The 21,109-nt window shown below is 37.6% G+C and overlaps 3 protein-coding genes and 1 long non-coding RNA gene across 5 annotated transcripts; 1 reads left to right on the forward strand and 3 right to left on the reverse strand.

Annotated features, from left to right (window-relative positions):
* Positions 1 to 860: 860 nt before the first annotated feature.
* LOC123307661 (BUD13 homolog) lies at positions 861 to 3,704 on the reverse strand. The gene is made up of 6 exons (XM_044890061.1): positions 3,343 to 3,704; positions 3,103 to 3,289; positions 2,545 to 3,012; positions 1,706 to 1,855; positions 1,167 to 1,617; positions 861 to 1,092 (listed from the first exon to the last, which is right to left on the reverse strand). The coding sequence occupies exons 1-6, from the start codon at positions 3,453 to 3,455 to the stop codon at positions 920 to 922; spliced, it is 1,542 nt and encodes a 513-aa protein (XP_044745996.1). The 5' UTR covers positions 3,456 to 3,704; the 3' UTR covers positions 861 to 919.
* A 695-nt stretch (positions 3,705 to 4,399) lies between these two features.
* On the reverse strand, positions 4,400 to 5,149 carry LOC123318651. Its single transcript, XR_006538385.1, has 2 exons — positions 4,839 to 5,149; positions 4,400 to 4,738 (listed from the first exon to the last, which is right to left on the reverse strand). It is a non-coding gene; the product is annotated as an uncharacterized LOC123318651 (long non-coding RNA).
* Positions 5,150 to 5,375: 226 nt separating this feature from the next.
* LOC123319523 (protein ecdysoneless) lies at positions 5,376 to 7,688 on the forward strand. Its single transcript, XM_044906547.1, has 3 exons — positions 5,376 to 5,739; positions 5,791 to 5,996; positions 6,048 to 7,688. The coding sequence occupies exons 1-3, from the start codon at positions 5,502 to 5,504 to the stop codon at positions 7,518 to 7,520; spliced, it is 1,917 nt and encodes a 638-aa protein (XP_044762482.1). The 5' UTR covers positions 5,376 to 5,501; the 3' UTR covers positions 7,521 to 7,688.
* Positions 7,689 to 10,384: 2,696 nt separating this feature from the next.
* Positions 10,385 to 20,840, reverse strand: LOC123322342 (zinc finger protein 616-like). Of its 2 annotated transcripts, none has more exons than XM_044910292.1 (13): positions 20,481 to 20,840; positions 20,345 to 20,424; positions 20,097 to 20,220; positions 19,436 to 19,675; positions 19,054 to 19,347; positions 18,259 to 18,356; positions 17,886 to 18,200; positions 17,491 to 17,827; positions 16,879 to 17,061; positions 16,598 to 16,824; positions 16,264 to 16,540; positions 12,512 to 12,769; positions 10,385 to 11,113 (listed from the first exon to the last, which is right to left on the reverse strand). In XM_044910292.1, exons 1-13 carry the CDS (start codon positions 20,698 to 20,700, stop codon positions 10,536 to 10,538), a joined length of 3,231 nt encoding a protein of 1,076 aa, XP_044766227.1. In that variant the 5' UTR covers positions 20,701 to 20,840; the 3' UTR covers positions 10,385 to 10,535. The 2 variants fall into 2 exon arrangements, with proteins under 2 accessions (XP_044766227.1, XP_044766222.1); XM_044910287.1 differs by having other exon boundaries at positions 19,054 to 19,350.
* Positions 20,841 to 21,109: the final 269 nt, after the last annotated feature.

A 21,109-nucleotide genomic window follows, 5' to 3' on the forward strand; every position in this document is an offset into this window, starting at 1 on the left:
GAACAACGGTTCAGTCTTGAGGAAGTTTCAACTGACCCCATCTTTTTGGAAAATTTTTGAAAGTCAACTTTCGAGTAATTTTTCTTCCAGGAAAATTATGGCAAATCCAAGTGTGGTACATATGCTGAAAGAGCAACTCTTCTAGTAATAAATCTGAGAATTTCATCCATTTCTGCACAACCGTTCATTCTTGAGGAAGTTTCAACTGACCCCATCTTTTTGGGAAATTTTTGAAAGTCAACTTTCGAGTAATTTTTCTTCCAGGAAAATTATCGCAAATCCAAGTGTGGTTCATATGCTGAAAGAGCAACTCTTCTAGTAATAAATCTGAGAATTTCATCCATTTCTGCACAACCGTTCAGTCTTGAGGAAGTTTCAACTGACCCCATCTTTTTGGGAAATTTTTGAAAGTCAACTTTTGAGTAATTTTTCTTCCAGGAAAATTATCGCAAATCCAAGTGTGGTTCATATGCTCAAAGAGCAACTCTTCTAGTAATAAATCTGAGAATTTCATCCATTTCTGCACAACCGTTCGGTCTTGAGGAAGTTTCAACTGACCCCATCTTTTGGGGAAATTTTCGAAGGTCAACTTTCGAGTATTTTTTCTTCCAGGAAAATTATCGTAGAACTAAATGTGATACCTATTCTGAAAGAACAACTCTTCTAGTAATAAATCTGGGAATTTAATCCATCTCAGTACAACCGTTCGGTCTTGACGAATTTTCAACTGACCCCCACCTTTTCGGTGAAATAGAAATTTGGTAATTTTCCGTAACTCGAAATCAATGTACTGGAGATTCGAGTCAGGGAAGTTCCGCTGTATTTGTCATTCGTCCACTTCAACACAAATAAGACAAATCGTCAATTAATAATCTATTATAAAATAATGTACATCACATATACAAAAGATGGATCCACTTCACATGTCCTCAGTACTCCATTTGTAAGCCTCTTCTTGTTGAGCCATTTTCGAATTCTGGATTTCGAACCATTTCTTTTCATAACCATTAGACCTGTCAACGCCATCCCAGCGATGCCCTGGTCTTATGCCGAAACGATTCGGCATAAACTCTCCCATGTACTCAGGTTTAACTGAAAAAAAAAAATGTTTATGAAACCTTGCACCACTTCTACGATTGATTAGAAATGCTTATTAGATAACTTACTAGGTTTTCCTTCCTCAACGTCCTTCTTTTTCTTCTTTTTTCTGATATAAGCAAGCATGGGATCGCCCTCTCGTTCTTGTTCCTTGAGATATTTCTCCAAATCTTCATCATTCGCGTATCGCGCAAGTGGTTTGTTGAACTCTACCAATTCTTCCTCTCTTTTTTTCGTTGCATCTTCCACCTGCTTCAATCCCCTTCCCCACCTCGAATATTTTTCCTTACTCACATCTTCTCTCTGTTTTTTTTCCAGTTCTCTAGCTGCTTCTTCTTCGAGATTTCTTACTCTACCTGTTTTCTTGTCACGAACTATGGTGGAGACGTTGTCTCTTGATATATCCCCTGTCATTTTTTTAAACATTTCTGCTTCTCTCTCCTTCAGCAGGGTAGTCTCTGCAGCCAATTGTTTGGCATTCTGCAAACCTGCAGTTTTGCCATCCAGAGTTTTTCGCATCTGTAATAAATATCACTATCACTCTTTTTCCTTTAGGAGAGTTTTGGCTATTTTTCTGTTGCTAGAAGGATAACAAATAGATACTTACTTTCCTAGGTGGTGAAGAATCATTTTCCTCTCTTTTAATGACCCGTTCAGGAGAAAATACATCTGCTCCACTCTCTGGCCTCTTTAATGAAGTTGGAGACTGAAAAGATTGAAAAATCATTGAGACTTTGATATTTTCGTCATAGAACAACTACTAAAGCCATATTTTGGCGATTAAGCGTCTTAATCGATGTCTTAAAGCGTCTTTAAGCGTGACGTCATTAATTTTGTTGTCGCAAAAATAGAATATCGCTGATGGTTGAGTCATCTGTCGTTGTCATTAGACAGCGAATCGAATTGTGAATTTTTCAATTTCTGTTCTATGGCTAATAGCCATATTCTCCCTTCTTCTTTATATTACCTCTTTCCGCTTAAGACGTTCTGTGCTTAAGACGACACAGGCCAGAGACAAGATGACTCTATGACACAGGCGCTCTCCACAGACCGCCAGGTTCCGCTTAAAGCGTCTTAAAGACTGACGTCATGACTTATTCGCTCGAATAGCACCGCTTAAAGACGCTTCACGCGTCTTAATCGCGAAAATATGGCTTAAAGTAAAGTATCAAAGCAAAGATCACAGAACACTAATATACAAAGATACTCTGTTATCTATGAGTTCCACTTTGGTCATAGAGGTGATATTCTTCTTCTATCCTTTATCAATGTGCTTGGCTATTACCACAGAATACTCAAGTTGTTAGCACAATGATCACAAAATGTGATCTTTTTCTATTTTTTTTACCATATGCAGGACTATGATTAAAGATATCATTGAAATGTTAATATATAAGTGCCACAAGATCATCAAGTCTGAAACATTGAAAATTGTCATTCCCTTACCCTTTCTACAGATGGTGGCATCTCCTCCTTCCTTGAAGGGGATATATCATATTCAGTTTTTATGTCCTTGATAAGATCATCCCTCTTTTTGCCAGAATTGTGTTTATCTGAATAACTCTTCTTCCTTGGAGGTGAAATATCTGAAGAACTCTTCTTTCTTGGAGGTGACATATCTGAATAACTCTTCTTCCTTGGAGGTGATATATCTGAAGAACTCTTCTTCCTTGGAGGTGAAATATCTGAAGAACTCTTCTTTCTTGGAGGTGACATATCTGAATAACTCTTCTTCCTTGGAGGTGATATATCTGAAGAACTCTTCTTTCTTGGAGGTGATATATCTGAAGACCTCTTCTTTCTTGGAGGTGACATATCCCTATTCTGGTTCCTCTTAAGTACTAATTTAGCTTTAAATCTTGGAGGTGACAGATCTCCATTATTTTCCATTTTCTTCAATGTACTGGTGGATGACTGAAAGAAATCTATTGAGTTTCATAAAATCTAGAATTAAAACATCCAAATGATAACTGTTTAAAGAGTGAAAGAAAAAGAAGCCTTTACCTCAGTTGAATTTTCATTATTACTCCCTATTGGTATCCACAAATTAGTTTTGCTCTTCTCATCAATTTGCAATGACGGTGGTCTTTCATCTATAACAGCAACAATTTGAGGTGCATCTTCATCTTCCAATAAATCTTCTTTGACAGCATCCTCGAAAGTATCAGCATTATCGTCAATGATTTTCAGTCTAGAAGTGAAGCAAATTAATGAACAGCCTTAGTGAGTTCAACAAATACTTACCTACTAGGTACAGTATTCGGTTTAGCTTTCTTCTTTTTTTTTTTCTTTTCTGCTGGATCTTTTCCAATGCTTAAATATTTCTTCAAATATTCTTTCTGTGTATTCGTAGACATTTTGCTGGAATTTATGAGTTGAAAAACTGTTCAATATCAGATCCAGTCTCAGTTAAAAAATAGACTATAACATTGATAGAAATTAGCTCTCCAAAATTGTTGAGCAGTTAAACATTAGCACTTTTCTTTGAGGAGAGTAGAGTTTTTGCTATATAAATGAATCCCTTTCTAAGTGGACCAAGTTTTTTCTGAAAATACTAATTCATTTTCCACTCTCTACTAAACAAAACAAGTTGAGCGATAGGTTATGTTTTCCACAGAACAGACTTGACTTACTTTCATAGACCTAATAATACATGGACAGGCCTTCACGTGGTTTTCCCGTTCACCGCATCGAGGAATACCCACGAGAGAGAGGGGGGTGGTAGAAAAGAGAGATAACAGCAGTCCCTGGTAGTAAACGTCAAGCTAGTAGCTGGTAGAGAATAATTCAACGTTGCCGCTTCAAACAAGTTATCGAGTAAACTCGGGAATTCTACCAGTCCGCTGATCCTCCATGTTGCATTTTTGGGTGGTTGTCGGTAGATTTATAGACTTTCTATTAATTTGAAGCAATTTTTGTACTGAAATCAGAGACAACAACAGAGGTTGTCTCTGACTGAAATCAACTTCGAAAATGTTATCAAATCAACTATATTTTTCACCTACTTGAAACTCTCAAGTGCTGATAAAATAATAGATTCCGTATAAAAAAATACTACCTGAAATTTTTTTTTCTGATTTTTATTAATGTAAAAAACTTGAGAGTTATGTAAAACAACATTATTATCTCATTCGCCGGGGTCTGATTTTATATACACTGAAATTACTCATGATTTGGAAAGATAAAAGGACCCCTGCTTTGCGTTCTGGCTGGACAGAGAAAAATTAATCTATAAAGTGAATTTTTTTAAACATTTCACCTTCCTTGAGCAAAAGCATGTGTGGTATAGAGAAAAGGGCAATAATTTTAAGTATGTTTATTGATACTTTCACAAATAATATGAAATTTCCTGCTGGGGAAATATTTATATGATGATTAATCATTCACAACTATTTTCATAGGTTCTCCATCAGGTGGTTTAGTTGCTCTTCTCTGGCACTCCTGGCAGTAATATTTTACTGCTCCTGTTTCTTTATTGTGTGGCTTTCCAGTGTTAGATTTCTGTGACACTGATCAACAGAAAATATCGAGTTTTGAGTTTGCCGATGTCACAGGGCTTACTGAATATCAACATGATTTACATCTCTTCTCTTCCTAATATTGAATCCAGATTGGGATTAAGTATTTTCTTCGGACATGCCTTGAAATAGAATGTGATGGTACATATGTAACTACTTCGTTTAGAACAACATTCTTTATAATATTCAAAAATATATCTACTATCTCGAAATTCAAGTCACCTCTACAAATTCTTGCTGTGGCCTTGTGAAATATATAAAACAGACTAGGTATATTCCTTGTAAATCTTTGTAAATCATGTCCTATATGTACATACATGAAATAATAAAGAAACTCCTTTATTGGTCTATTAATTCCAAAAATAAATCACTTTCGCTTCATTAGCATGTAGCAGTCGATTCTAAAAACCAAGTTTTCTGCTAAATTGTTTATGAGGAGAATGAAATATCGATTGAAAACACAGTAGCTGAAAAGTAAACAATAAACAAATGATTTTGACATTTTCTACCATATGTCCATCTCTTTCTAACGTACTACTCGTGACCTCTCTCTCTCAGGGCCCGTCCATATTTTATTAGGTCTATGCTTACTTTATGATGTTTTCATGAAATGACAGCTGCCAATTGTGATCACAGAAGCATAAATTTCTTTTGCAGGGAACTGTAAATCTGGCTCCACTCCACAGACTACAAAATTATTGAAAATTTTCTGTACTTCTGTGTTTCATTTATGTCATGTCATTTACTTGAACCTTTTCAAATACTCTGTTATCTATGGTTTTCAACAATTTGAATTTTTGTTGAACAAAGATACTCTTCGTAGCTGTGTGGATCTTATTATAAAAACGTTTGATTGAATTGAAAAATCAATTAAGAGTACAAATAATGGACGAAGGTGTATTGGAGAGCGTTCGGGAGGACGATTATGTCGAATATTATTTATTTCCTCAATGTGGGACAATTACAGAATCCGAGCAAGAACTTCTTTTGTCCAGCATTCTAGAAAAATGTAATGAAATTGTTAATAACTTAACTAAGGAGCATTTGTGGCATAAAGATAAGTTTACATTGCTCCCTAGGACTGCAATTACGAACAAATTGATTGGATTACACGAAATAAACGGTAAATTATGTGGGTTTGATGAATGTATTACTGATAGGAATTGGTTTTTAGGAAAACTTCCACCACATTTATATGGTGTTACCCACTTCGGTGAAAATATTGAAGATGAGTGGCTAATTGTTTACTTAATTATTGAATTAACTAAGAAAATTCCTGAGATGGTAGCTAAAATTTGTGATGCAGATGGTGAATTCCTATTGATAGAAGCAGCAGAATCACTACCATCATGGATTAAACCTGAGACATCAGAAAACAGAGTAAGGCTGCCAAAAATATGAACTTGCAAAATTTTGAGTCATTAATTTCAGGTTTATCTATTTGGGGGAAAAGTGCATATTGTTGAACCAGATTCTTCAGAGGAAATTAAAGATATCGATGTTGGTGAAGCCATAGAGATGATTAAAAATAACTCCAAACTAACTGAAGCCAATAATGACATTCAACAAGCAATACTGAGTAGGATTAGTGGATATCCTGAAAAAATCAAAGAGAACCTTCACACTGCCAGGGCTTATATACCAGTAGGTGTGGCTGCTATTCTAAAACATAAGCCAAATCTAATTTCAGGTGTTGTTCATGCCTTCTGTAATAGGGATCCTGTAGATATAAAAGCTTGCCGTGCCATGAAATATTTCCCTCCAGAAAATCGTGTTTATGCAAATGTCACATTTCCAAAATGTTTATATGCGATGATCAATCATTCCAAATTTCATCCAGATAAAAGAACTGGGTGGAACTTACCCAATTCAAATAGTTCAGAATTTAAGAGTCATAGTTTAGGAGTGAAAATTGCTTGTGGTTTCGAAATTTTGGTATCTCAAGCTAAGCCAACTCAAGACTTGGAAACTGACAAGTCGTGGCACAAATATTTGAGTTCTCTCAAAGAAAGAAATTATTTCAATGGAAATTTGGAACATTCCCATGAATATACGAATTTGCTGAATAAAGCCAAGGAATATTATGCTAATTACCGGGATAGCATGTATTACTCTCCAGCCATTGGTCAGGAAATATTGGATTTGATGAGAAATTTGGAGTACAACTTGACGGATTTCAAAAATATGGAAAGGGACCTTCCGGAGGAGGACGATGATTCTTGGTTGAATGTCAGCCCGGAAGAATTGGATAAGTATTTGCAAGAAAGGTATGGACAAAAGAAATTCTATAATTTCAATAGCAACACTGATCCCACGGATTTCACCCAAAAAATTTCAACATTTTTGAACCATGTTTCCGATATCGACGGTGCAGAATTTCCACACATTCAGTCTCCAGTTAGGCCTCCCAGAGGCAAAAAATCTAAGAATACGGTGGCTTTCACCGAAAATCTCGAAAGGAAAGAGACAAACGACAATATCAACTCCAACAAAAAAGAAACCGAAAGCAACAAGATAAATTTTGATCCCGACGCTTTCACTTGTGCTGTTCAGAACATCCTCAATTTTGTCATTCCAGAGGACGATAGTTGGAATTTGGAATCTGAATCTGATATGAGCGATTACGAAGACGATAATTTTGTCAAAGAAGACTCCAGTAAAAAAAATGAAATGCAGCAGTACATGGATGAAATGGATAGACAACTGGCGGCGACTTCTATCGGGGAGAGTTTTGTGAAGAAGGAAGATAACTTTGAGGACATAGAAAATTTCACCCCGGTAGATATAGAGAGAAACGCTCTGAAGAATATTTTGGAGAGTTACAAGTCGCAGTTGGGAGATGCTGGACCGTCTAGTAATATGTTGGGGCCCATGGGGTACGACCTGGACAATTTGAATGAATAAGTATTGAAATAACACGCAATTATAACAGTTTTATTCTTAGGTCTGATTGATCTTGATAATCGATGTCTCATTTTAATTTATTGAAAATAAGTTTCATTGCAAGAAATGAATTCCGGTTTCTCACTGTATTTTGACTGTCTTTTGGATGAAATATTTATCTTACACTTATATTTTGTTTATTTGAATAAGGCAATGCTGCAATATGAAGATATTCAAAGAAAATATGTTTCTATCATTTTTCAATTCTGGTGAAGTAATTTACAGGTATGTTACCTATTTATTTGTCAACTTACGGACCTGGCGGATGTTATCCTGTAACATAACGTCATCCCAGATGTTTAAGGGAATATAGCTCGACTGCAATGCCACCTACCTGACTCAATTATAAAATTAATATAATTCACCTTAACACGAAATATTGTTTAAAGCGTTCTAGTAGTTTGAAAAGTTGGATTACTCCACTGCAGCGCCACCTACCGGGCTAAATTGGGAATCTGATCAATCTGGGGCCTCACCCAAACAATATTTCATTCAAATCGTCCCAGCCGTTGGAAAACTGTATTAATCTACTGTAATGCCACCTACCTGGCTCAATTGTGAGTCCATCCGAGACCTCACCCAAACTCACTAAATTTTTTTTATCAAAATCGTCCCAGCCGTTCAAGAATTGCACCCTTTTCCCTTATCCTTTTTGGTTTCTCTCCGCTGGAAGTACGATTTCTGGTTGGTGTGAAACCCGCTGGAAGCAGAAACCAGAGTGGTGAACAATGGTGCACCCTTTTCTCGTATCCTTTTTGTTTTATTTTCGCTGAAAGTACGATTTCTAGCTGGCGTGCAAACCCGTTGGAAGCAGAAGACAGAGTAGAGAACCGTTTCCTAACGTCGTGCTTTGATTATCCCCAACCTGCAATCTTGTTGTGAAATTCTATATCTTCTTAGTTTAAAACGTTACCCTGACGTTTATTGAATGTTTTCGGGGTCATGAAAAAACGGGGTTAAAATGTGGTTCACAATAAATGGATTTTTTTCAGGTAATTATACAAATTACCCAGAGAGTTCAGCAAACCTATTATAAGAGTTCTTGTTCATAATAAATGGATTAATAAACAAGTATAGCTGCATATTATTTTGTCACCAATTATTAGAAATTTTATTCTAGTCTTTCATTACTTTTTTGTATTTTTTGAATATATACTTTCATTCTGAGTATTTGTATGATTCTGAACTGGGGTGGCTATCCTTCCTAGAATTCCCCCGCAGGTCATTTCACTTACGATTAGATTAATTCACTTACGCTTGACTTCCGATTAATTGCCGAATTTGAGAATCAGCCGAGTTAGTTTCTTGCTTTCGTTTCCGGGGTTTTACTGACAATTCACCAATTGTGTTTTTTTCATTTCTTTTACTGTGGGGATTTTCAGAAAAGGCATTAGTTTATTTTTTTTCTGTTTCTACTGTTCCGCTGTGAGTGAATTGGAACCCACAGGCCTCCATCTCCACCCCTTCTATACCAGAGTCTGAGTTCCACCTCTTCTGTCAATAAAGTACACTGCTGGTGTGGATACCCGGGGGGTACAGAAGGCACTTTGGGGTGGCCAGCCTTCCTAGAATTCTCCCGTTCGTTCCCGTGTTCACCCCTACGGTTAGGGAAACACTCTGCTGGTGTGGATACCCGGGGGGTGCCGAACGCGCCTGAGGGTGAGCCGTCGTATTTCATCCCCTAACCTAACCTAATATTTCAATTCAAATTTCGCGCTACCGGTATCGTAAATAGCTTGCGTCATACTCGTAACAAGGCACAACTAGTGGAGGCTCCATTTTGGCCGCCATCAGAACAGTTCGGTCGGGAGTGAAAGGGTTGAACGTGATTTTGTTGTTAGGAAGTAAGAAATCGAATGTTTTTTGTTTGTTACGCTGTCTGAAAAGCTTAATATGTGCGTGGTGTAATTTAGTTTTATTGCTTGCTTTCATTGATTAATCTTGTTTTCCAAACGATGAGCCTATTTAATAATAGTTGTAAAAGATTCAAGAAAACATCTGTTGAATAGACTAAAAGGGAGTGCGGTAGACTTGACTCATGCTATGGTCGGGAGTCATAATCAGTGGTCCAAGTTTCCAGCACTGAGCTTAGATAATAGTTTGCTTCAAAAAAAGAAAATTGAATAATAGAAATTGATATACAAAAATATACGAAGATTCGAAAAAGTAGAAGCTGGCGTGGATACTCAGGGGGTGCGGAAAGCACTTTGGAGTGGCTAACCCTCTTTCCTCCCTCGTTTGTCCGACGCTGACCACTGCTCTTATCGAAGAACCCCGCTGGCGTGGATACTCAGGGGGTGAAGAACGCATCTAGGGTTGAGCTATCGGGAATCTGTGCCGTCTTGTTTCATCCCCTAACCTAGTTGAAGTCCGATACCTGTCCGTTAAGTTGGCTGGCGAACACGTCCGTAAACCCCGTATATCGTTTGAGATCGGATCCTGTTTCATTCCGTCCGTTTGGCTTTGTAATTTCACTGATCTCGAGTCTTTCACTGTACGAATTTTATAATAGTGCCATTTGTGTTTCCTTGCACGAGTCGATAAATATAATTTGTGTACGTTGATTTTAACTTTCACTGGTTGTCGCTAACACCCCAGGCACCTTGTCTTCGGCTCGTAGCTACCAGGGTAGGTTTGCTATTTTCCCTTAAAGAATAGCTGGCGCTCGAGTACCCCGAGAAAAAGTCATTCGGAAGACGATCTTGAATTTTATAACCCGGATCAAGGGGCGCTGTTGCCAGTTTGTGCACGAGAAACGAAGCTATTCAAATCCCTGTATTTGAAATGAGGAAAATTCCCCATTACCCCTAAAGAAGAAAAAACTATAAAACTTATAATTATATTAAAACATTTAGAAAGGAATACTCATCGAAGCAAAGTCTCTTTGGTTTCAAACTTCAATTTTCGGATTAACCTACATGTATACAAATCTCAACAACTTACAATATGTACAACTTATATAATATTTACAGATAACTATTCCGACATCAACTTGACCCAGGCCTCCTGCTCGCCCCCATTCTCGTCCGGTATCCTCACCTTAACCAGCTGCATGGGCCCCTCCTCCGTTTGAACTATCTGAGTCTCACCTTCCGATAAAATACTACCCTGGATGATTTCTTCCAGATCGCCGGTGGCATACTCTGCCTCGCCCTCTTTAAAAGTGATATGTTGACCGTCTATAATAATATGCTCTATATGACCGTCTTCCTCCCTCTCCACCAACTCCTCCTCGGCCAATATGTGTTCCGCTATGTACAACTTGGAGTCCTCGGGGTTCACGCTCGGATCGACTATTTCCATCTCGCCCTCCTCGTTGACCGTCACCAATTGGTCGTCGTCCGTGGTGAGACGTGGCTGATTGACCACTATGGTATCGTTCAGGTGACCTTGAGCTTGCATGTGTTGATAGAGGAGGGGTTTCCTCATGAAGCCGGTGCCGCATACCAGGCATTCGTAGGGCTTCTTGTCGGAGTGGATGAACCTGTGCGCGTTCCTGTTATCGCGGCTGTTGAAGGCTTTCCCGCAAACTTCGCACAAGAAAGGTTTCTCACCTGGAAAATTGAGGTTATGTAACTGCGGCTTGACGTTCTTGATAGAGATTTTTTAACGCAAGGTAAAGCTTTTGAAACTGAATCAATTCAAGATGGCGGAGTTATTAACCCCGGAAGTTAAACGCGATCTCATTAAATTTCGAGAAAAATACAACAACAAATGAGTTACAGCAATTTCGTTGGCGATGAATAATGAATATTCTTGTCTTGATTGCTATTTCATTCTTGATAATAACGAATCCAGCTTGCAACCATCCATATTAGCCCTGTATTCATCTCCAATATGTAATCATTCATTATCGTTGTTTATTTCATTTCGTACAAGAATTACCAGTGTAATGAAGTTTCATTCACAAAAATGCACCCTCATTTTGGATTAATTTGATCGTTTTTATGACATACTTTCAATTTCAATTCAGGATTCCGACATCGTTCGAAACGGTAAACATTCCGGCCCATTTTTTATTCTGGAAAACGATGTAGCACCGCGAAAAACATCCTGAATCGGGAAATATCCGAGTTTTTCTTCGCTAGTACCGATAAGCAGGAGTACGATTTTCTGGCTGGCGTGCAAACCCGCTGGAAGCAGAAACCAAAGTGGTAAACAATAGGGAATACTCCTTCTGACGAAAATGATGTATTTTTTATGGAATATCTTTGAAACGTCACATTTTGAAATAACCATTCAACCGTTTCCCGAAAAGATTATTTTAAGCACTTAAAAATGAAAAATAAAAATGGGTATTTAAAATTTAAAGCGTTTCATTTCGATTGCACAAGTTGGCAACATCGACTGAAATATGCCTTGATAATAAAGGACAACAAATGCATTATCTTGATGAGATAGACAAAGATGGCTGTCTATGAAGTCTGCGACGAACGAGGAAGGTGGTAAAATTTTATGGTATTTTTATGGCCGGTTGCAGTTGAAGCTCGCCCCTAAGTACGCGCCTGTAGATCAACAGCTGTTATTTTATAAACAAGCTGATCGGGCATTGTTCCTTTCATTGTCTAGTAGGCGCTGTTGCCAAATCGTAAACTCGAAACCAAGCGATTCAAATTTTAAAACCCCATATTTGAAGAATGATTTTGAATAGTTTACGCGGTGCATTTGAAAAAATCATGAATGAAACTCATAATTATTCAGTTTAAACTTGCATATGGAGTGATATCCCAAATTGAGGAGAATTCCCCATTGTGCACCCTTTTCTCATATCCTTTTAAGTTTCTTTTGGCTGGAAGTAAGATTTCTGGCTGGCGTGCAAACCCGTCGGAAGCAGAAAACAGAGAAAAGAACCGTTTCCCAACGTCGTTTGTCAATCGAATATTGTCGAAATTACGGGGGTTATAGCTCCGTCACCTTGAATATTTTATATGGGCAATTTTTGTTCGACTCACCGGTATGAATCCTGCGATGCTTCTTGAAATGTTCCGGATAAACGAAGGTGGCGTCGCAGATATTGCACTTGAAAGGTCGTTCGCCGGTATGGGCGGCCTTCAGGTGATAATCCAGAAGACGTCTCCTCTTGAACGCCTTTCCGCACTGTTCGCATTTGTGCCTCTTGTCGTCGTAATGGGTGGCCCTCTTGTGGGATTGGAGGTTGCTGCGCTGGCTGAACCTCGCACCGCAGAACTCACACTGGAAAGGCCTCTCTCCTGCAAAACCGAAATATATTGAAAAATTCTTAGTCTACTATAGAACAGAACAAAATTTCAATGTCAAAATATTTTATTACTCAACATATTCTTCTCTTGATTGGATACATTTATTACAGCGAACCTGCAACGTCTCTAGACCTTTCAAAAAAAATGTTTCTTCTTGCTCTGCAAACCAGACCTCCACAGCTTTCATTACCACCTCGTTGGAAGAAAATTTACGACCTTTTAAACTTTTTTTCACTTGAGGAAAGAGATGATTGTCGGATGGAGCCAAATCTGGTTGATAAGGGGGGTGTTCTACTAATTCAAACCCTAAATCACGAATTTTTTGCATGGCAACATGAGATTTGTGTGCAGGGGCGTTTTCCTGCAAAAACAAAACACCTTTGGATAGTTTTCCGCGTCTTTTCTCTTTAATTTTTTCCCGTAGAGTGGTCAGTAATGTCGAATAGTAATTTCCGGTTATTGTTCTACCCTTATCCAAAAATTCAATCATGATTACTCCATGGCAATCCCAAAAAACTGAAGCAAGAACTTTTCCAGCAGATTTTTGGACACGCAACTTCTTAGGTCTTGGAGAACCAGAGTGTCGCCATTCCATCGATTGTTGCTTTGTTTCTGGATCGTAGAAATGTACCCAAGTCTCATCCATAGTATCAATTCGGTTTAAGAAGTCTACATTGTTTTCAAATTGAGCACAGATCGAACGCGATGCTTCTACTCTTGCACGCTTTTGGTCAACATTCAAACATTTGGAGATCTATTCTGCAGCAATTTTCTTCATGTCCAAATCGACTTGAACTATATGATGAACGCGTTCGTATGAAATATTCTGTGCTTTAGATATCCGTTTCAGCCCAATTCGACGGTCTGATGAAATCATGTCATGAACTGCATCGATATTTTCGGGGACTGACACAGAAACTGGCCTTCCTCATCGGTCATCATCTTCAATGGAAAATTTACCTCTTTTGAAGCTTGCAGTTCAATTTTTCACGGTCGCATACGGAGGACATTGATCACCAAGGGTATTAAGCATATCTTCGTAAATCTGCTTACCTCTTAACCCTTTTAAATACAGGTTACTTGATGATGGCTTCTTTCGTTTGATTTATTACGTAACTCTGGTTTACTTTTTCGACCTCAAACTTCACACTGACGCTTCTAATGAGTTATTGTTCGTTGCTATGGTAACGCAATATTTTTTTTATGCGTGGAACTGGTCTAGGCTAACTAGATATCAATACATCCTCGTACATGTCAACTTTTTTCCTCAAAGAAACCATAATGAGATGAACTCCCAAAATAGGAAGCCAAAAACACTAATTTCTGCGAGTTGAATCTGTACTACCCAGCCCTATATGTGAACGGTGCTAACCTCACTTTTGTCAAACCGACTGAAAAGATTCGTTTACCTTTGCGTTTGGTTAACGTCAAAAACCTCGAATGTCTCAAGCTTATTTTCTCTTTTTTGATCTGAATCCACGGTTTTTATCTTTTTTTTTTTTATTCCTAAAAATGATGAAGGACCGAGTAAAAACATCACGAATTTGTAGATAACGCATTTTTGTTCGTCAATGCCGATAAGTCGGAGAAAAGACATTTTCACCGGCGAGACTTTCACAGTTTTTCAAGACATGAGGAGACATTCCTTTTCCTCTCCCCTCAGGTGGGATACACAAGAGGATCTTCCATTGCATGGCATTCATTCTTGATTTCTGCGTTCATTCTTGATTCTTTAACAAGTGTTGAGCTGTTAGAGAGTTTAGAGTGGTAGCGAATAGCGTTTGAAAACGAGATTACGAGTGCGCCTAGTAATTGAGCTTGTGCGACAGATTAATAATAATATCGAATAACTACACTGCGCAAAAACATTAACGCACATTCTGAAAATCTCAATTTTAATAAAAGTTAACTCTACATTGACTTTATAACTTATTTTTTATGTTCTCTCGGGAAGGTTTTGAACGAAAGCAAGACACATGATATGGAAGAAAAATTCAGGATTTCACCGAATCTTATGTGAAAGAAGAGAAATGAACAATTTTCAAAATACTGAAATGCTGATAAGTGATTTAATACTTGGTATTTCCAACCCTTGCGTTAATTACAGCTCGGCAACGACGGTTCATACTCAAAATGAGTGATCTTAAAATGTTCTGATCTAATCCTTCCCAGATTTCTCCGAGTTGGATTCCTAAGTCATTAAGAGTAGCTGGATGATTTTCTGAACTTCTCAGCCTTCTATTGAGGTTGTCCCAAACATGCTCAATCGGATTGAGATCTGGACTTCTTGCCGGCCATTCCATTCGAGAGACTTCAACCTCTTCAAGGTACTCCTGAACGATGCGCTCACGATGGGGTCTGGCATTATCGTCCATAAAAATGAAATTTTCACCAATGCATGGGGCAAATGGCACTACATGTTCTTCAAGAATGTTCCTTATATACTTATCAGCATTCATAGCTCCATTATCAACGACCACTAGGTGTGTGCGAGCAGTCAAAGATATTCCACCCCATACCATAATCGATCCTCCCCCGAAACCAGTAGTATTCAGGAAATTGCACTGAGCATATCTTTCATGTGGACGTCTGTATACAAGGGAACGTCGATCACAATGGTAGAGGCAGAATCTAGACTCATCTGTGAAGAGAACTTTTTCCCAATCGGCCTCTTCCCAATGGATATGCTCTCTCGCAAAATCCAAACGCGCCCCTCGATGGGCTGGGGTAAGAGCTGGGCCTCTTGCCGCGACACGAGGCCTTAAATCATATTCTCTGAGGCGATTTCTTCTTGTCTGAGTGCTAATTTGCACCTCATGAGTTTGCTCAAGCTGAATTTGAAGGAGGCGAGCGGTTGCAAACCGTTGTCTCAACGAAGAAACTCTCAAGTAACGTTCTTGAATGGCAGTTGTTACCCGTGGTCTACCCTGTCCTGGTCTTCGGACATTCATACCTGTCTCCCTGAATCGCTGCAACATTCTGGACACACTTGTATGGGAAACTCCAAACCTTTCTGCAATTCTTGGGTCAAATTGCGTGTTTCGCGTTGCATAGCGATCGAGTGTAGAAAATCAAACGAAAGAAAAACTATTGATCACTAGAATTGATCGAGAACAACTGATTTTAAAATGGAGCCAATACATTCAAGATCTGATAATAACATATTTTTTTATTCCTGCTGGGAAAAAACATCTGTATTGAAGAAAACCGTTGAAAGTGGATAACATATGCATGCATAATTCTGATAAAAATAATTATCATTGAGAAAAGTGTTTTTTTAGTCAGTGTTGACTATTGCGTAGTCGGTGCTGAGAGCTCAGAAGTAAATCGCCGCTCCGTACTGTTGAATTTGAACCTCAGATTCAACCAACCCTATCTTGTACGAGTTCTCACCCTGTCGGAAGGAGTTTGACTGGCGACGCGAAAGCCCCTGCATCGGAGAACCGCCTTCTATGTAAACCTGTAACTTTCGAGGCCGTACTCACCGGTATGCGTCCTTTCGTGGTCCCTGATCTCGGCCTTCCTGGCGAACGCCTTCCCGCACAGGCCGCAGGCGAACGGCTTGTACCCCGTATGGACTATCGAGTGCACCTCCAGATTATGGGCCGATCCGAACTGCTTCCCGCACAGATGACAGGAATACTCTTTGATCCCGAGGTGGGTTCGTTCGTGCTGCGTCAAATTCTGCTGACTGAGGAACGTTTTGGGGCACTGTCCGCACAGATAGGGACGGGGTCTGATCTCGTGCGTTTTTTCGTGAGCCTAAAACAACGAGAGTACTTTTTCTTGCGAACGAAGCTGGAAAATTATCTCACTAACCTTGAAAGTATACTTAGAGGCGAAGTCTTTGCCGCATTTATCACAAACATACGGTCGAACGCCGGAATGTATGTTACGGTGTTCATCGAGGAGATTTTTGGAACTGTATTTCTTTCCGCATTCTTCGCATTCCCACGCCTTGTGCTGGGGCGCGTGCATCCTCTTGTGTATCCTGAATAACCTCAAATTGCTGAAAATCCTATTGCAAATTTCACATTGGAAGTCGCCTAAAAAAACATGTTAAGTAAATGGAAAACAAAATTTGGCAAAATTTTATTCACCTTCTTCCATCTCCACATGTTCATCCAAATGAGCTGACAATTCATTCCGTTTCCTAAAATCTAAACCGCAAACATCGCAAATGTACAACCTGAGATTATGGATCGTTTTCATATGCGTTATTATAGTTTTACGATCACCGACATACGGCTCATTTTCGCAAACTGAACATGTGTAATCATCACCTGAAATATAAAAATCAGTTAATTCTAGACGTAGCTGTATATTCTTATTTTTCGGCAAATGCAACTCATAGAATCGAGAAAAAAAAGATCTGTCAAAAAAATTCCTTTCAAAAGATGTCCATAGAAGCATTTATCTATGACCACCATTATGCAATATTTAAATTTCGTTCTTTCGAAAAAAAAAAGCGATAAAAACCTTGAAAGATGCAAAAATAACATGTTACTGGTAATTTTCAATCTTGAATACCCAGCCTATTATAACACTTCACGTCCTTTCAAAATTATAAGCAGCATTAATCAAATGACTTGAAGTTAGCCCAATCCCGTTGATTCTATGGTTTCTTCTGACGACTTTTGAAATTTCAAATACCGCCCAGTTCACTGGATTTTTATACTAATATTTCCGTCACAAGTACGGTTCTAACTTACCATCTCTAGAAACAATAACTTCAAACTCCTCTTTCACAGGTTTCAAATTATCCAAGGCAGCTTTCTTCAATATATTCGGTTTCTTCAAATCTTGGCTTGTGATACTTTTCTGACGTTCTTCCAAATCTTCTGAGGTGTCTTGAATGCACGATGGATCATATTCCGAATCTGAACTATGTTCTAAAGCTCCCTCATCGATAACGTCATCTCTTAATTGCATAAAGTCAGATTCAGAATTATCAGATTGGTCTAACTCATTATCAACTTTTTCCTTTTGTATTTGGAAGAGTTCCTCGTCGATGTCTTCGATTGTAGGCAAATTTTGTTTGCTCTGACCCTGAAAATTGAAGATAAATAAAAAAGATTCGAAACACAACTATAAGAATTTAGCATACCTCATTCTTGTGAGAAGTCCTTGATGATAAAAAATTTTTATTATTTCCTGAAGGTGGTTTTCCTTTATCAGATAAATTTTCACTTCTCTCCTTCAAATCTGAATTTTCTAGAGAATTTTTTTGACTAGAAAGCTTATAATTCCTTATAAGTTCTCCTCTTATCTCATCACATCTCATTTCCAGTTCATCTAGTTCATCAAATAATTTGAAACATTTTTTGCATATCAATTTAGAGTGTACAGATTGTACGGTGATATCCTTATCCAAAACTCTGGATAGAATAGCTATCAATGGTTTTTCAGAGCAAGTTGTGGTCTGAAAATAACGAATTTATTATTAACATACTGTTTAAGGAGAGTACCGCTAATAATACCTCCTCATTGAATATCTGTATTGAATTTCTCGAAGTAATACAACTTCCATTACATATTAAACAAAGGGAATTATGGTTTATTAAACCTGCAGACATCACTGAAAAAAAAACAGAGTTTCAAATCGAACTTCATTTTAAAGATTCGAAAAAATAAGAAGGAATGTAAATATCCCCAGTAATTTGACATTCCATCAAATAAGTAGTTATTTTCAGTTGGTTATCCTAGTGGTTAATCACCCATTAGGAACAGATTTGTAAACTTCTCAAATTTAAACATGCTCCCCAACCAAAATTTTAGTTTCTTACCTAGTTGGTATTCTGATGATTTAGGGAAACATTAATTTTCACGAAATCAGGGCTGACGCTTTAAAATTTTTAACAAATGCTGCCAAGCTTGTAACGTTATGGTGACGCCATAGAATTTTGATAGGACGCTGACATGGTCATAGAGCATAAAATATGACAAATGACAGGCACGAATCTATGCTTTCTTTGTAGAGCACGATACAGGGTGATTCACGTAGTTAGATTTTTTTTGGTATGATTTTATTTTAACAATGTATGTTGATGGTCGATGATTGTACTAATTCATTGAAAAAACGGAGAATCAATAGTGTCAATAAAGAATCTTTTATTAAGTTCTGAATGTAAGGGGGTATATAACTAGAGCCTATAAGCTCGGCGATAGTTGACAAGTAGAAATAGGATGTCAATAAAGATGTAACATTAAAATTGATTTCAAAACAGAATTGAAGATTTTTTTGGTATAGAAAGTCAAAAACAAGTTTCACTCACCATCTTCGAAATTCAAAAAATCATGCGTAATCGAGCTATCAGTGTCGCTAGACTCCTGATCATCTAGAAACACAGAGTTCTCAAAATAATTTGATCCACTTCCTGTGTTTTCAGTGTCATTAGGTTCTTGATCATCTGAAACCATTCTGTTTGCTAGATAATTTGACCCAGTTTCTCTAACATAAACTGTATTAAAACGCATTTGTAAAATTTCCTCTGAAGATTCAGTATCCAATAATTCAATATCCAATGTCTTAGGAAAGTCTAGCTCCTCTTCATCAGCAGTAACCTTGTCTTCTAATAAACAGATTTATCCTTCATTACTCTTAATCGTATTTGATTAAGATTTATGAAGGGTATGTTATATTTGAAACTAACTCACCATTGTCATAATAAACAACAGAAATCTCGTTTCCTCCAGTTTCCAAAAACTGTTTCGTAGCATCTATCACCTGATTTGTATGAGTTCTGTAGTCTTCAGATTCTTCACCAAATTCATCAGCAGTTTCAGTGTCTGAGTCAAGTTTTTTGGTTTCAAAGTCAATTTTTGCACCTTTTTCTTCAGTGTATTTTTTATTGACTTTTTTTGTTTGTTTTTTATTTCTCCGTCTTCTTCTTTTTACTTAAAAATGAATGATAGTAAGTTTCTCCTGATTACTTTTTATGAGTTCTCTAATACATTCAGGTAGCATTCCCAATTTTCAAGCAAGGTTTTATGTTTATATCAAGTTGTGTAACTTTCATTGCAGTGAGTTCATTTTTAGCTAACCAATTTTTTTGTGATTTTCTTTTACTTTTTATCTACTGGCATTTCAGCAAAAACAATCTGAATATTTTATTGTACTGAATGAAGCACTGCAGAACATGCAGAATTATATGCAGTTCAAACTGGCAATCATATTTTTTTTGGCATGTCCACTCAGTGCTTTCATAATACTGCAATACAGAAAAATTTTGTCTAGTGCGTTACATGAATAAGTTTATTTTACTTCACAATTTATAATGTCTTTTAGTCTTTACCAGTGTAGTGGTTTCAAACTTACCCACTGTTTCTTTTTGCTGAGGTTGCACTTTTTTCTTGTAATGAGTTTTAGAACTCTGCTTTGCTTTTTTCTGAGAAGATGGTAATTTACTAGGAGCATGTTTTTTCTTTATCTCTTTTTTTTTCTGCAAAGGTTCTATAAATGAAATTGATGAATATACAAGAAAAATAATTCTCAGTGCGATTTGAATTATTTATAGATGTTTCATCTTATTGCTACTTGGAAATTAGTTTCAAAAGGAACCTTACCCTTATGAATTTCGGAAGTATCAAATTGCAAGAGGGAACCCAATCGGGATGCGAAGTGTCCTTCAAATCTGCAGGTTTTCCTATAAATTTCTTCCTTCAAAAAGATTTACTGGAAAAGAAATGTCGACATGCTCACCTTGATGAAAATGCCTCGAACAGATTCTCGCATGTTTTAATTGTGCATCTGTCCGGTCATTTAAATTGAGGATGTCGAACCACTTGGCTCTTCTGATCGCAGCCAACTCATTCAATAATTCTTTGTGTTTGAACCTTCGAATTGCAGGTAATCTAAAGAAATTAACAAGGTCTCGACTAGCCCTACTACTACAGTTCATCACACAACAAGTAGACGGCATAATTAATAAGGAAAATAAACAAACAACAGAAGAATAGAGACACTCTCCAATATTTGCTTTGGAGAAGGGTTGATTTGATACCAGAGTTCAAATACTTTAAATCAGAGTTTGTCGCTGCTTTAAATCTTTTGTTGGTAAATAGAAAAGTTGTCTTTGGTTTAACCTATATTTTCGAGCTCAGTCATAGACCTAATGAATTCTATGTCTCATTGCTTTGGTCCATCATTGAACTCTATGGGTGTGTTCATTAACTTACTCCGAGAGTAGAGTATGAGTATGGTCATGCTCAGAGAGCATACTCTGAGGAACTAAAAGTACGTTTGTGAACGCTTCGGGTAATCAGAGCTTACTCAGAGCTTGCTCTGAGTAAGTTTGTGAACGCAACCTATAGAGTTCAATGTGGTCCATA

This window comes from Coccinella septempunctata, chromosome 1 (assembly GCF_907165205.1).
Source record: "Coccinella septempunctata chromosome 1, icCocSept1.1, whole genome shotgun sequence".
NCBI classification, from domain to species: Eukaryota; Metazoa; Arthropoda; class Insecta; order Coleoptera; family Coccinellidae; genus Coccinella; species Coccinella septempunctata.